This window comes from Physeter macrocephalus, chromosome 21 (genome assembly GCF_002837175.3).
Source record: "Physeter macrocephalus isolate SW-GA chromosome 21, ASM283717v5, whole genome shotgun sequence".
Taxonomy (NCBI): Eukaryota; Metazoa; Chordata; class Mammalia; order Artiodactyla; family Physeteridae; genus Physeter; species Physeter macrocephalus.
Window position 1 is genome coordinate 93,351,338 of NC_041234.1, and position 11,247 is coordinate 93,362,584.

Genomic DNA, 11,247 nt, shown 5'->3' on the forward strand with positions numbered 1-11,247 from the left:
CTTCTAGAGAATTTTTAATTTCATTTATTGTGTTGTTCATCACTGTTTGTTTGCTCTGTAGGTCTTTTAAGTCCCTGTTAAACGTTTCTTGTATTTTCTCCATTCTATTTGCAAGGGTTTGGATCATCTTTACTATCATTATTCTGAATTCTTTTTCAGGTATACTGCCTATTTCCTCTTCATTTGTTAGGTCTGGTGGGGTTTTGCCTTGCTCCTTCATCTGCTGTGTGCTTCTCTGTCTTCTCATTTTGATTAACTTACTGTGTTTGGGGTCTCCTTTTCACAGGCTGCAGGTTGGTAGTTCCCGTTGTTTTTCGTGTCTGTCCCCAGTGGCTAAGGTTGCTTCAGTGGGTTGTGTAGGCTTCCTGGTGGAGGGGACTAGTACCTGTTTTGGTGGATGAGGCTGGATCTTGTCTTTCTGGTGGGCAGGTCCACGTCTGGTGGTGTGTTTTGGGGTGTCTGTGGGCTTATTATGATTTTAGGAAGCCTCTGTGCTAATGGATGGGGTTGTTTTCCTGTCTTGCTAGTTGTTTGGCACTGGGTGTCCAGCACTGTACCTTGCCGGTCATTGAGTGGAGCTGGGTCTTGGCGTTGAGATGGAGATCTCTGGGAGATTTTCGCTCTTTGATATTATGTGGAGCTGGGAGGTCTCTTGTGGACCAGTGTCCTGAACGTGGCTCTCCCACTTCAGTGGCACAGACCTGAGGCCTGGCTGGATCACCAAGAGCCTGTCCTCCACACAGCTCAGAATAAAAGGGAGGAAAGAAAGAAGATAAAATAAAATAAAATAAAGTAAAATAAAATAATGTTATTAAAATAAAAACTAATTATTAAGAAAAAATTTTTCTGAATAAAATAAAAAAAACGGACAGAGAGAACCGTAGGACAAATGGTAAAAGCAAAGCTATACAGACTAAATCACACACAGAAGCATATACATACACACTCACAAAAAGAGAAAAAGTGAAAAATATATATATATATTGTCGCTCCCAAAGTCCACCTCCTCAATTTGGGATGATTCGTTGTCTATTCAGGTATTCCACAGATGCAGGGTACATCAAGTTGATTGTGGAGATTTAATCCGCTGCTCCTGAGGCTGCTGGTAGAGATTTGCCTTTCTCTTCTTTATTCGCACAGCTTCTGGGGTTCAGCTGTGGATTTGGACCCGCCTCTGCATGTAGGTCACCTAAGGGTGTCTGTTCTTCGCTGACAGAATGGGCTTAAAGGAGCAGCTGATTCAGGGGCTCTGGCTCTCTCAGGCCAGGGGAAGGGAGGGGTACAGATGCGGGGTGAGCCTGCGGTGGCAGAGGCCAGCATGACGTTGCACCAGCCTGAGGCACGCCATGTGTTCTCCCGGGGAAGTTGTCCCTGGATCATGGGACCCGGGCAGTGGCGGGCTCCACAGGCTCCAGGGAGGGGCGGTGTGGATAGTGACCTATGCTTGCACACAGGCTTCTTGGTGGTTGCAGCAGCAGCCCTAGCGTCTCATGCCCATCTCTGGGGTCCGCACTGATAGCCGTGGCTTGCGCCCGTCTCTGGACCTCCTTTAAGCTGCGCTCTTAATCCCCTCTCCTCGTGTACCAGGAAACAAAGGGGCAAGAAAAAGTCTCTTGCCTCTTCGGCAGCTCCAGACTTTTTCCCGGACTCCCTCCCGGCTAGCTGTGGCGCACTAGCCCCCTTCAGGCTGTGTTCACGCAGCCAACCCCATTCCTCTCCCTGGGATCTGACCTCCGAAGCCCGAGCCTCAGCTCCCAGCCCTCCGCCTGCCCCAGCGGGTGAGCAGACAAGCCTCTTGGGCTGGTGAGTGCTGGTCGGCACCGGTCCTCTGTGAGGGAACCTCTCCGCTTTGCCCTCCGCACCCGTTGCTGCGCTCTCCTCCGTGGCTCCGAAGCTTCCCCCCTCAGCCACCTGCAGTCTCCGCCCACAAAGGGGCTTCCTAGTGTGTGGAAACCTCTCCTCCTTCACACCTTCCTCCCACTGGTGCAGGTCCCGTCCCTATTCTTTTGTCTCTGTTTTTTCTTTTGCCCTACCCAGGTACGTGGGGAGTTTCTTGCCTTTTGGGAGGGAGGTCTGAGGTCTTCTGCCAGCGTTCAGCAGGTGTTCTGTAGGAGTTGTTCCACATGTAGATGTATTTCTCATGTATCTGTGGGGAGGAAGGTGATATCTGCATCTTACTCTTCCGCCATCTTGAAGCTCCTCACCAATAAAGTATTTTTAAGGTATTTACGTTGTGGTTTTTTTTAAAAAAAATATTTATTTATTTATTTTTGGCTGCGTTGGGTCTTCGTTGCTGTGTGCAGGCTTTCTCTAGTTGCAACGAGCGGGGGCTACTCTTTGTTGCGCGGGTTTCTCGTTGTGGTGGCTTCTCGTTGCGGTGCATGGGCTCTAGGTATGCGCGCTTTAGTATTTGTGGCTCACAGTGTCAGCAGTTGTGGCACGTGGGCTGTAGAGTGCAGGCTCAGTAGTTGTGGCACACAGGCGTAGTTGCTCCGTGGCATGTGGGATCTTCCCAAACCAAGGCTCGAACCCATGTCCTCTGCGTTGGCAGGCGGGTTCTTAACCACTGGGCCACCAGGGAAGCCCTTATGTTGTTTCTTAAGACATAATGCTATTGCATACTTTAATAGACTACAGTATAGTGTAAAAATAACTTTTACATGTATTAGGAAACAAAAAATCCGTGTGGCTCACTTTATTGCGATATTCGCTTTGTTGCAGTGGTGTGGAACCACACTGACATTATCTCTGAGATGTGCCTGTATACACATTTTCTTTATCCATTCATCCGTGGATAGACAATTAGGTTGTTTCCTTATCTGACTATCGCAAATAATGCTGCAGTGAACACAGGGGTGCCACACTGTTGTTGACCTTGTTCTAAAATGCCTAGTTCCACTCTCCTGCCTTAGAACTCTTGTTGGTGTTGGGATCTCCTAGTTGAGGAGTAGGGCTGGCAGGACCTACTCTGGCAACATCACCTTCCATCCAGAATCCTGAACCTGGAGGTAGAACCGGGTTAGCTGACAGTGTCCTGAGCCCATGAAGACTGGAGAGTGGGGGCAGGTTGGCACATGCAGAATTGACAGTGGTCTGCCTCTTTCCCTCCAAATTATTGGCTGGGAAGAAACTGGGTTTGAATGGAGTTGAACCTAGTTAGGTTGAACTTTCCTTAGCATTAAAGACTAAGATATCAAGGCAGTGACCAGATCTTCAGCAACTCTCACGTCCCAGTGAGACAAGTCAAAACCCCCTGGGCCCCCTTGCCAGACCACCTTTCTAACTCTCAAGATGTTTCAGAGGGTGAATGACCCCTTAGTCATCCTTGAAGGAAGCCTTCTGTCTAAAAATCCAACATGTTCCTTCCTATTAATTATTTACTTCAGACTGAAGATGGGGTTTTAAAATAGGGGCTGCTTCCCTCAGTATGACTTTGAAAGGGGTTGAGTTTTTACCATGCTCAGCTCCCCCCATCACCAGGGTGACACTGTCCCTAGTGAGGAGGGGCAGGGCAGCTGGACTGCTGTCAGAACACTAACATGTCTTTACCCTGTTACCAGGCAAAGCATTAACAGCAAGGACGCAGTGCAATTCACTAGCTGGTTTGCATGTAGGACATGGAAAATAGTTAAAGAATACTAAAAGTGGGAGGACAGGAACATAGCAATAAGCCTAGACCAGAGCTTGGCAGGTATAGACTACGATCACTAAGGGTGGGCTGAAGGGAGGGGTGCAGTATTAACTTTCCTAAGATATTTGAGCAATAATGAAATAGTTTCTTCCATTTCATCAATAGCATATAGATTTGCATGTTGTGTTTTTCTATTAAGACATTAACTGTTCAATATACTAAACCAATCCCTTTTTTCCCTCTGATTGAAGTTTTGGTTTAAGAATGGGAGGGCCAAGTGTTGGAGATATCAGAGGGGTTTAATTCTCAGAAATACATCCCCCGTGGCCATGGGTCACCCTGTCATCATAATCCTGGATGGACCCTATAATGCCATATTTATTCTGGAGCCCAACTGGAGCTGGGTTCCTCTGGTGCCACTGCAGCCCCAAATACCTGGGCCACCCATGCCATCCTTGCCTTGTCTGCCCTTGCCTCCTCCACCTGTGCCTTCCTTTGGCTTAGCTTTGCTTGGCCTGGCAGGGGTCCCTGTCATCAGTGTTCATTTTCTAGTCCCTATCTTGTAAGACATGTTTTCTATGAGTTTTTCCAAAGTATTTTTTCCCAGAAATTTTTCATAGCACCTCAAGAGCAGTTCACCAAATGCCTGATAAATGAATTGAATAAATGAAAACAGTGCATTTTTTTTTTTTTTTTTTTTTTTTTTGTGGTATGCAGGCCTCCCTCTGCTGCGGCCTCTCCCGTTGCGGAGCACAGGCTCCGGACGCGCAGGCCCACCGGCCATGGCTCACGGGCCCAGCCGCTCCGCGGCATGTGGGATCCTCCCAGACCGGGACGCGAACCCGGGTCCCCTGCATCGGCAGGCGGACGCGCAACCACTGCGCCACCAGGGAAGCCCAACAGTGCATTTTTAATAGGGCATATTTTTTGTATTTTCAGTAAAGATGTGAATTCTCTTGTATACTTGTTTTTATGTGCCAAATGGGGTTAGTATTATATGGATAAGAATTGCTAAGGAATGTCAAGAAGGTCTCTTTTCATGAGGTGACGTCCCTAAGCAGTATCACTAGACCCTGCACTTCTCAGATACATACACATGTAAGATGAGGTGGGAAGTCCCTAGTGAGAGAACAGTGTGCTGCAAAATGGTGCCGAGCTCCATTCATGATGAGGAGCTCAGGCACAAGCCTGGACTCTACAGGAACCTTCCTAAGAAATTACTATTCATAGGGCTTTATGGGAAGGTAGCATCCAAATATTCACCTAGTTTTGTTCTAGATGCTCCAGATTCTGTTCACTACCCTCCCTTTTTGTGAAGGATATAGGGGAACAAACCATTCTGGCCCAAAGGAACTGATGCTTCAAAGGGAACACAAGAGGAGCCTCCATCGAGGCCAGAAAGAGGCTCTTCTCCCTTTTCACCCCTCCCCCCACCACAGGAGCCATATTGTTGTGTCTTCCCTGGCTCAGAAGTGACAATTATGCCTTCAAATGTATTTTGTCTCATTCAGCGTCCTTGAAAGGACCCTAGATCTGACGATTAAACACTAAAAGGGAACATTTTGGTTTACTGCTGCTGGAAGCAAGAGGGAGGCCCTGATTAATATTCCAGATTAATGGATCACTAAAAAGAAGTGGTCAGACCTTGGCTTTCTTCATGCTGTCTTCCTCATGTGAAACTGCCAGGCTAGAAAACAAAATAAAAATGAAGTGTGATAAGAACTGAGGAATTACTGTTAAAATTTTAAGCATGGTAATGGTAATGTGGTTATGTTTAAAAAAGAAAGAATGTCTTTTAGAGAAACATGCTGAATTGTTTATAAATGAAATGATATCTGGGATTTGTTTCAAAATAATTGGGAGGTGGTGGCAACTTCCCACAAGTTGATAATTGTTCAAGTTGGTGATATGTACATGGGAGATCATTACACTATTCTCTATACTTGTATATATATTTGACCTTTTCCATAATAAAAATTAAAGAAAAAAACCTGATCATCTGTGTTTCTTCTTTTTCTTTTGCTGGGCTTTTTTTTTGCTTTCCTTTGTATCTTCATCTGAAAATTAAAACACATTAAAATTGAAAAAAAAAGTTTACCTCTAAACATTAATACTTTTTAATAAATTTATTATTTATTTATTTATTTATTTATGGTTGTGTTCGGTCTTCGTTGCTGCGTGCGGGCTTTCTCTAGTTGCGGCGCGTGGGGGCTACTCTTTGTTGTGGCACACGGGCTTCTCATTGCAGTGGCTTCTCTCGTTGCGGAGCACAGGCTCTAGGCGTGCAGGCTTCCGTAGTCGTGGTACGTGGGCTCAGTAGTTGTGGTTCGAGGGCTCTAGAGCACAGGCCCAGTAGTTGTGGCGCATGGGCTTAGTTGCTCTGTGGCATATGGGACCTTCCTGGACCAGGGCTCAAACCCAAATCCCCTGTATTGGCAGGCAGACTCCTAACCACTGTGCCACCAGGGAAGTCCCCATGTTAATACCTTTGACCAGATAAATATGCTTTTGCTGTCCCATTTGTTATATCAGAGAAATTCACTCATTCAAACACTTATGTCACGAACCGTGCTAGGCACTGGAAGCATAGAAATTAAAGTCACACTAGGTATTAGATGATATAGGGAATTATTCACTTACTGGGTGAGATAATGGTATTGTAGTTAAGTAGGAAAATGTCCTTTTTCAAAGCGTTGCATACAGAAGTATTTAGTGTATTTTACCTTGACTATCTCAACAAAAAAATCCCTATCTGAAGCAAGTATGTCAAAATGCTAACAAATGTTAAACCTGAGTGACAAGTACTGTACATGGCATTAATACTACTACTCCCTTTACTTTTCTCAATGTTTGAGTATTTTCATGAGGTGTGTGTTTGGGGGTTTGCTTTCCAGGAGCTCATTCTAGTGGAGGAGACACAGGGAAAGAGGCAAGTAGAATCTGAGTGAGAGGGAAGCATGGGGTGCTCTGGGCATACAGAGGAGTCTCAAAATCAGGCTGATTTGGGGATAAGTGGTTGAGGAACGGTTGACCAGGAAAAGGTGACTCTTAAGCTAGTTCTTTTTAAAATCAGTTTCATTACAAAAGTAATGCATGCCCATGGCACGAACCCGTGTCCCCTGCATCTGCAGGCAGACTCTCAACCACTGCACCACCAGGGAAGCCCATAAGCTAGTTCCTTTTAAAATGAGGTTCATTACAAAAGTAATGCATGCCCATCATAGCAATGAGTAAGCCAAGCCGCATGCAGGGAGAGACCGGTATTGTCAGCAGATGGACTCTCTGTATCAAGCGACAGAGTCAAGAGAAAGGACGTGCAGTATCAAGGAGATGGAAGGTCATCCTTAGGCCAAAGAGGACGCTGCAGGAGAGCCACAGGGTACGTGTGATGCGAGAGATCAATCGGGATCTGACTTTACCCTGAAGGCCATGGAGAACTGCGGAAGGATTTTAAGGAGGGACCTCCATGCTCAGATTTGCGCTTCAAGAAAGCTCAGCCTTCCAGCAATGAGGAAGAAAGGTGACAGTGAGGGCCAGGAAACCCAGGTGACATCAGAGGAAGGGGTGCCTTAGTGTAACATGTCCCCAGAGGAGGCACCCTCTGTCAGTCATCAGCCAGGAGAGGGCACAAAAAGGTGACTTTTTTGTGATGTGCCGCCCCACAGGAAGTGTGATACATAAATCAGCTGCTGGCCTGAGGGAGTCCCCTATGGTGTACCTTTTAGAAAATTGCACAAAGGTGCCCACTGAGTGTGAGAATCTCACAAAAGAGCCACTCCACTGGGCTGAGGCAGCCCCCCGTGGTTTGGTTTGGCACCACACGTCTCACAGACTAACCCCAACTTGGTTCGGTGCCACATGCCTTGTACAGCTACACGCAACCAATCTGGAGTCACACGGCTTAGGTTTGAATCCCAACTGTGTGGCCTTGGGTGCAGTACTTTTTTTTTTAACATCTTTATTCGAGTATAATTGCTTTACAATGGCGTGTTAGTTTCTGCTTTATAACAAAGTGAGTCAGTTATACATTTACATATGTTCCCATATCTCTTCCCTCTTGCATCTCCCTCCCTATCCCACCCCTCTAGGTGGTCACAAAGCACCGAGCTGATCTCCCTGTGCTATGCGGCTGCTTCCCACTAGCTATCTATTTTACGTTTGGTAGTGTATATATGTCCATGCCACTCTCTCACTTTGTCACAGCTTACCCTTCCCCCTCCCCATATCCTCAAGTCCATTCTCTAGTAGGTCTGCATCTTTATTCCTGTCTTGCCCCTAGGTTCTTCTGACCATTTTTTTGTTTTTTGGTTTTTTAAGATTCCATATATATGTGTTAGCATACGGTATTTGTTTTTCTCTTTCTGACTTACTTCGCTCTGTATGACAGACTCTAGTTCCATCCACATCACTACAGATAACTCAATTTTGTTTCTTTTTATGTCTGAGTAATATTCCATTGTATATATGTGCCACATCTTCTTTAGGGTCGTATGGTAGTTCTATTTGTAGTTTTTTAAAGAACCTCCATACTATTCTCCATAGTGGCTGTATCACTTATAACCTGCTCTGGGCCTCCATTTCTCCATCTCTAAGATGTGTCCTACAGTGACTGTGTGGATTAAATAGAAATAATGCATATCAAGCACTTAGCGGGGTACCCAACACAAAGTCAGTGAGTGTTCAAAACTCTTGGCTGTTATTGTTTTTAAGAACCTTCTTCTAAAATCAGCTTTCAAGAAGTACAACTAGTTTTGAAGCAAGGCTCACAGAAGGATGTTGGCTTTCTTACCACTGGAGTCTGTTTCAGAATCAGAGTCACTGTCACTATCGTCAGAATACTTCTTGTGTTTTCTTTTACATGATTTTTTCTTCCTCCTTTTCTTGGATCTTTCTTTTGAATGACTAGACTTCTCCTTCTTCTTTTCTTCTACATAAAATACAAATAAAAAACTAACTTCTAAAGAAGTATTTCTGAGCATCAATTTTACTGTATTAAAAATACTGAAAAGGAATTGATGACAGGCAATTTGAGTAAAGTCTAATTTTCAACTATTTATAAACGTATTTTTTAAACTTCTCAATTAAAAAGTCCTATATTTTAAAAATACCTTCTGAAGTAGAAGCTGAAGTGGTGCTTTTCTTTGGCTCTTGTCCTCTACTGGTGTATGTTCATCAGAGCTGAATTTAAAGAAAACTGTAGTAAGAATCAGAAAAGTGATAAAATATGTACCACAGAGTATAAAAATATACACTTAAAAATTTTCAGTAACAAATTGATTGTCCAAGAACCATTCAAAGCCAGCACCTGACTGCTTTTGTAACAGTACAGCTTATCGGCCAACCACCTTCATAATAACAGAATAATCATTTACATTTGCATAATGCTTTCGAGTTGACAAAATGCTATTCACACTGAAAGCAGCATGAAGGATTTATATTTTCAGAAGAAACCACAGGGCAAATGCAGGGAAATAGGAACCATAAGGAAAAATGAAAGAAACTGGAGATAAGAAGGCTGAGGGAAGACTTCATAATTTCATTCTACATGTGGAACAGACATACGGTACGGTAGAAACTGTTCTGTCTCCCCAGAGCAAGATCCTAACACACTACAGTATAGAGATTTCATCCTGTTGTAAGAGAATTCTGAAAATGAGTATTATTAACATTCTACAATAGCTTAAAAAGGGAATTTCCATATCACAGAGTCTTTTCCTCTTAATATCACATCTGGAATAATTTAGGTATTGCCTAGAAAATTATTTTTAGGGTGCCTTCCAACTCTAATTCTCTGATTTCAGGTTCTTATAAGGATATCTGTAAGTACAAGTTTCTAATAATAATGCTTTATCAACTAGTCACAAATTAGAACTTTATCTGTGAAGCACATTGTCTCAACTCAACCTAAAGTAGACACGGAAATAGAGGAGAGGGAAGCAGCAGCTAATGAACAGCACCAAAGAGAAAAGAAACAAGGAAAAAGAAGAAGCATTAAGCCTTCAGATAGTGTTATATATAGGAAAATTAACTAAACAAAACCATACTGGCATATTCATCTTTAAAATCGCTTTGTAATGCTAAAATCTGGCATGCAATCTGTTATTGGGTTAGTTGAAGAAAAAAATAATTCAAAATAACATAAATACATTATTTGTTTTAACACTGAACCCTTCTATGAATAGGAAATTAGCACCCCATGCAGTATAATTTAAAAAGAAGAATTAGCATGCTAAAATCCACTGGCAACATGTTTTAAGTCTTAGGTATGTTCCATATTTTTAAAACTTAAGGGATATAAAAGGATAAATCACAAGAAAGAAGAAATATGTGAGATGCACTTAAAGTTCCTCACTTAATTTAAAAAAATTAAAATAGGCACTGGATCTAATAAATGTTATAACATATTTTTAAAATACATTTTTAAAAGACTTACTGTGGTTCAGGATTATATTAGTCATCTAGGGCTGCCATAACAAAATGCCAGAGCCTGGGTGGCTTAAACAAAAGAAATTTATTTTCTCACCGTTCTGGAGGTTAGAAATCCAAGATCGAGGATCGGTTCAAGATGGCAGAGCGGAAGGACGTGCTCTCACTCCCTCTTGTGAGAGCACTGGAATCACAACTAACTGCTGAACAATCATCGACAGGAAGACACTGGAACTCACCAAAAAAGATACCCCACATCCAAAGACAAAGGAGAAGCCACAATGAGACGGTAGGAGGGGTGCAATCACGATAAAATCAAATCCCATAACTGCTAGGTAGGTGACTCACAACTGGAGAATGCTTATACCACAGAAGTCCACCCACTGGAGTGAAGGTTCTGAGCCCCACGTCAGGCTTCCCAACCTGGGGGTCCGGCAACGGGAGGAGGAATTCCTAGAGAATCAGACTTTGAAGGCTAGCGGGATTTGATTGCAGGACTTTGAGAGGACTGGGGGAAACAGAGACTCCACTCTTGGAGGGCACACACAAAGTAGTGTGCACATCACGACCCAGGGGAAGGAGGAGTGATCCCGTAGGAGACTGAACCAGACCTACCTGCTAGTGTTGGAGGGTCTCCTGCAGAGGCGGGGGGCAGCTGTGGCTCACCACAGGTACAAGGACACTGGCAGCAGAAGTTCTGGGAAGTCCTCCTTGGTGTGAGCCCTCCCAGAGTCCGCCATTAGCACCACCAAAGAGCCTGTGTAGGCTCCAGTGTTGGGTTGCCTCAGGCCAAACAACCAACAGGGAGGGAACCCAGCCCCACCCATCAGCAGACAAGCTGATTAAAGTTTTACTGAGCTCTGCCCACCAAGCAACAGCCAGCTCTACCCACCACCAGTCCCTCCCATCAGGAAACTTCCATAAGCCTCTTACATAGCCGCATCCACCAGAGGGAAGACAGCAGAGGCAAGAAGAACTACAATCCTGCAGCCTGTGGAACAAAAACCACATTCACAGAGAGACAAGATGAAAAGGCAGAGGGCTATGTACCAGATGATGGAACAAGATAAAACCCCAGAAAAATAACTAAATGAAGTGGAGATACGCAACCTTCCAGAAAAAGAATTCAGAATAATGAGAGTGAAGATGATCCAGGACCTTGGAAAAAGAATGGAGGCAAAGATCAAGAA

General features: G+C 44.2%; 1 protein-coding gene across 4 annotated transcripts in view; it reads right to left on the reverse strand.

The window, feature by feature from the left end:
- LOC102974379 (uncharacterized) overlaps positions 1-11,247 on the reverse strand; it is a 28,176-nt gene that overhangs the window by 7,124 nt on the left and 9,805 nt on the right. The window contains exons 1-6 of one of the 4 annotated variants that reach the window (XR_008616346.1): positions 10,673-11,228; positions 10,155-10,285; positions 8,740-8,809; positions 8,421-8,558; positions 5,623-5,688; positions 5,276-5,318 (exon numbers count right to left, since the gene is read on the reverse strand). Coding sequence is in view for 1 of the 4 variants with exons in the window: in XM_024128105.3 (XP_023983873.1) it covers positions 5,301-5,318; positions 5,623-5,688; positions 8,421-8,558; positions 8,740-8,809 (292 nt within the window). In the remaining 3 variants the exon portion in view is untranslated. Of the gene's footprint in view, positions 1-29; positions 744-2,033; positions 2,147-5,275; positions 5,319-5,622; positions 5,689-8,420; positions 8,559-8,739; positions 8,810-10,154; positions 11,229-11,247 lie in introns of those variants that run through there. The other 3 variants (XR_008616344.1, XR_008616345.1, XM_024128105.3) reach the window with 3 other exon arrangements.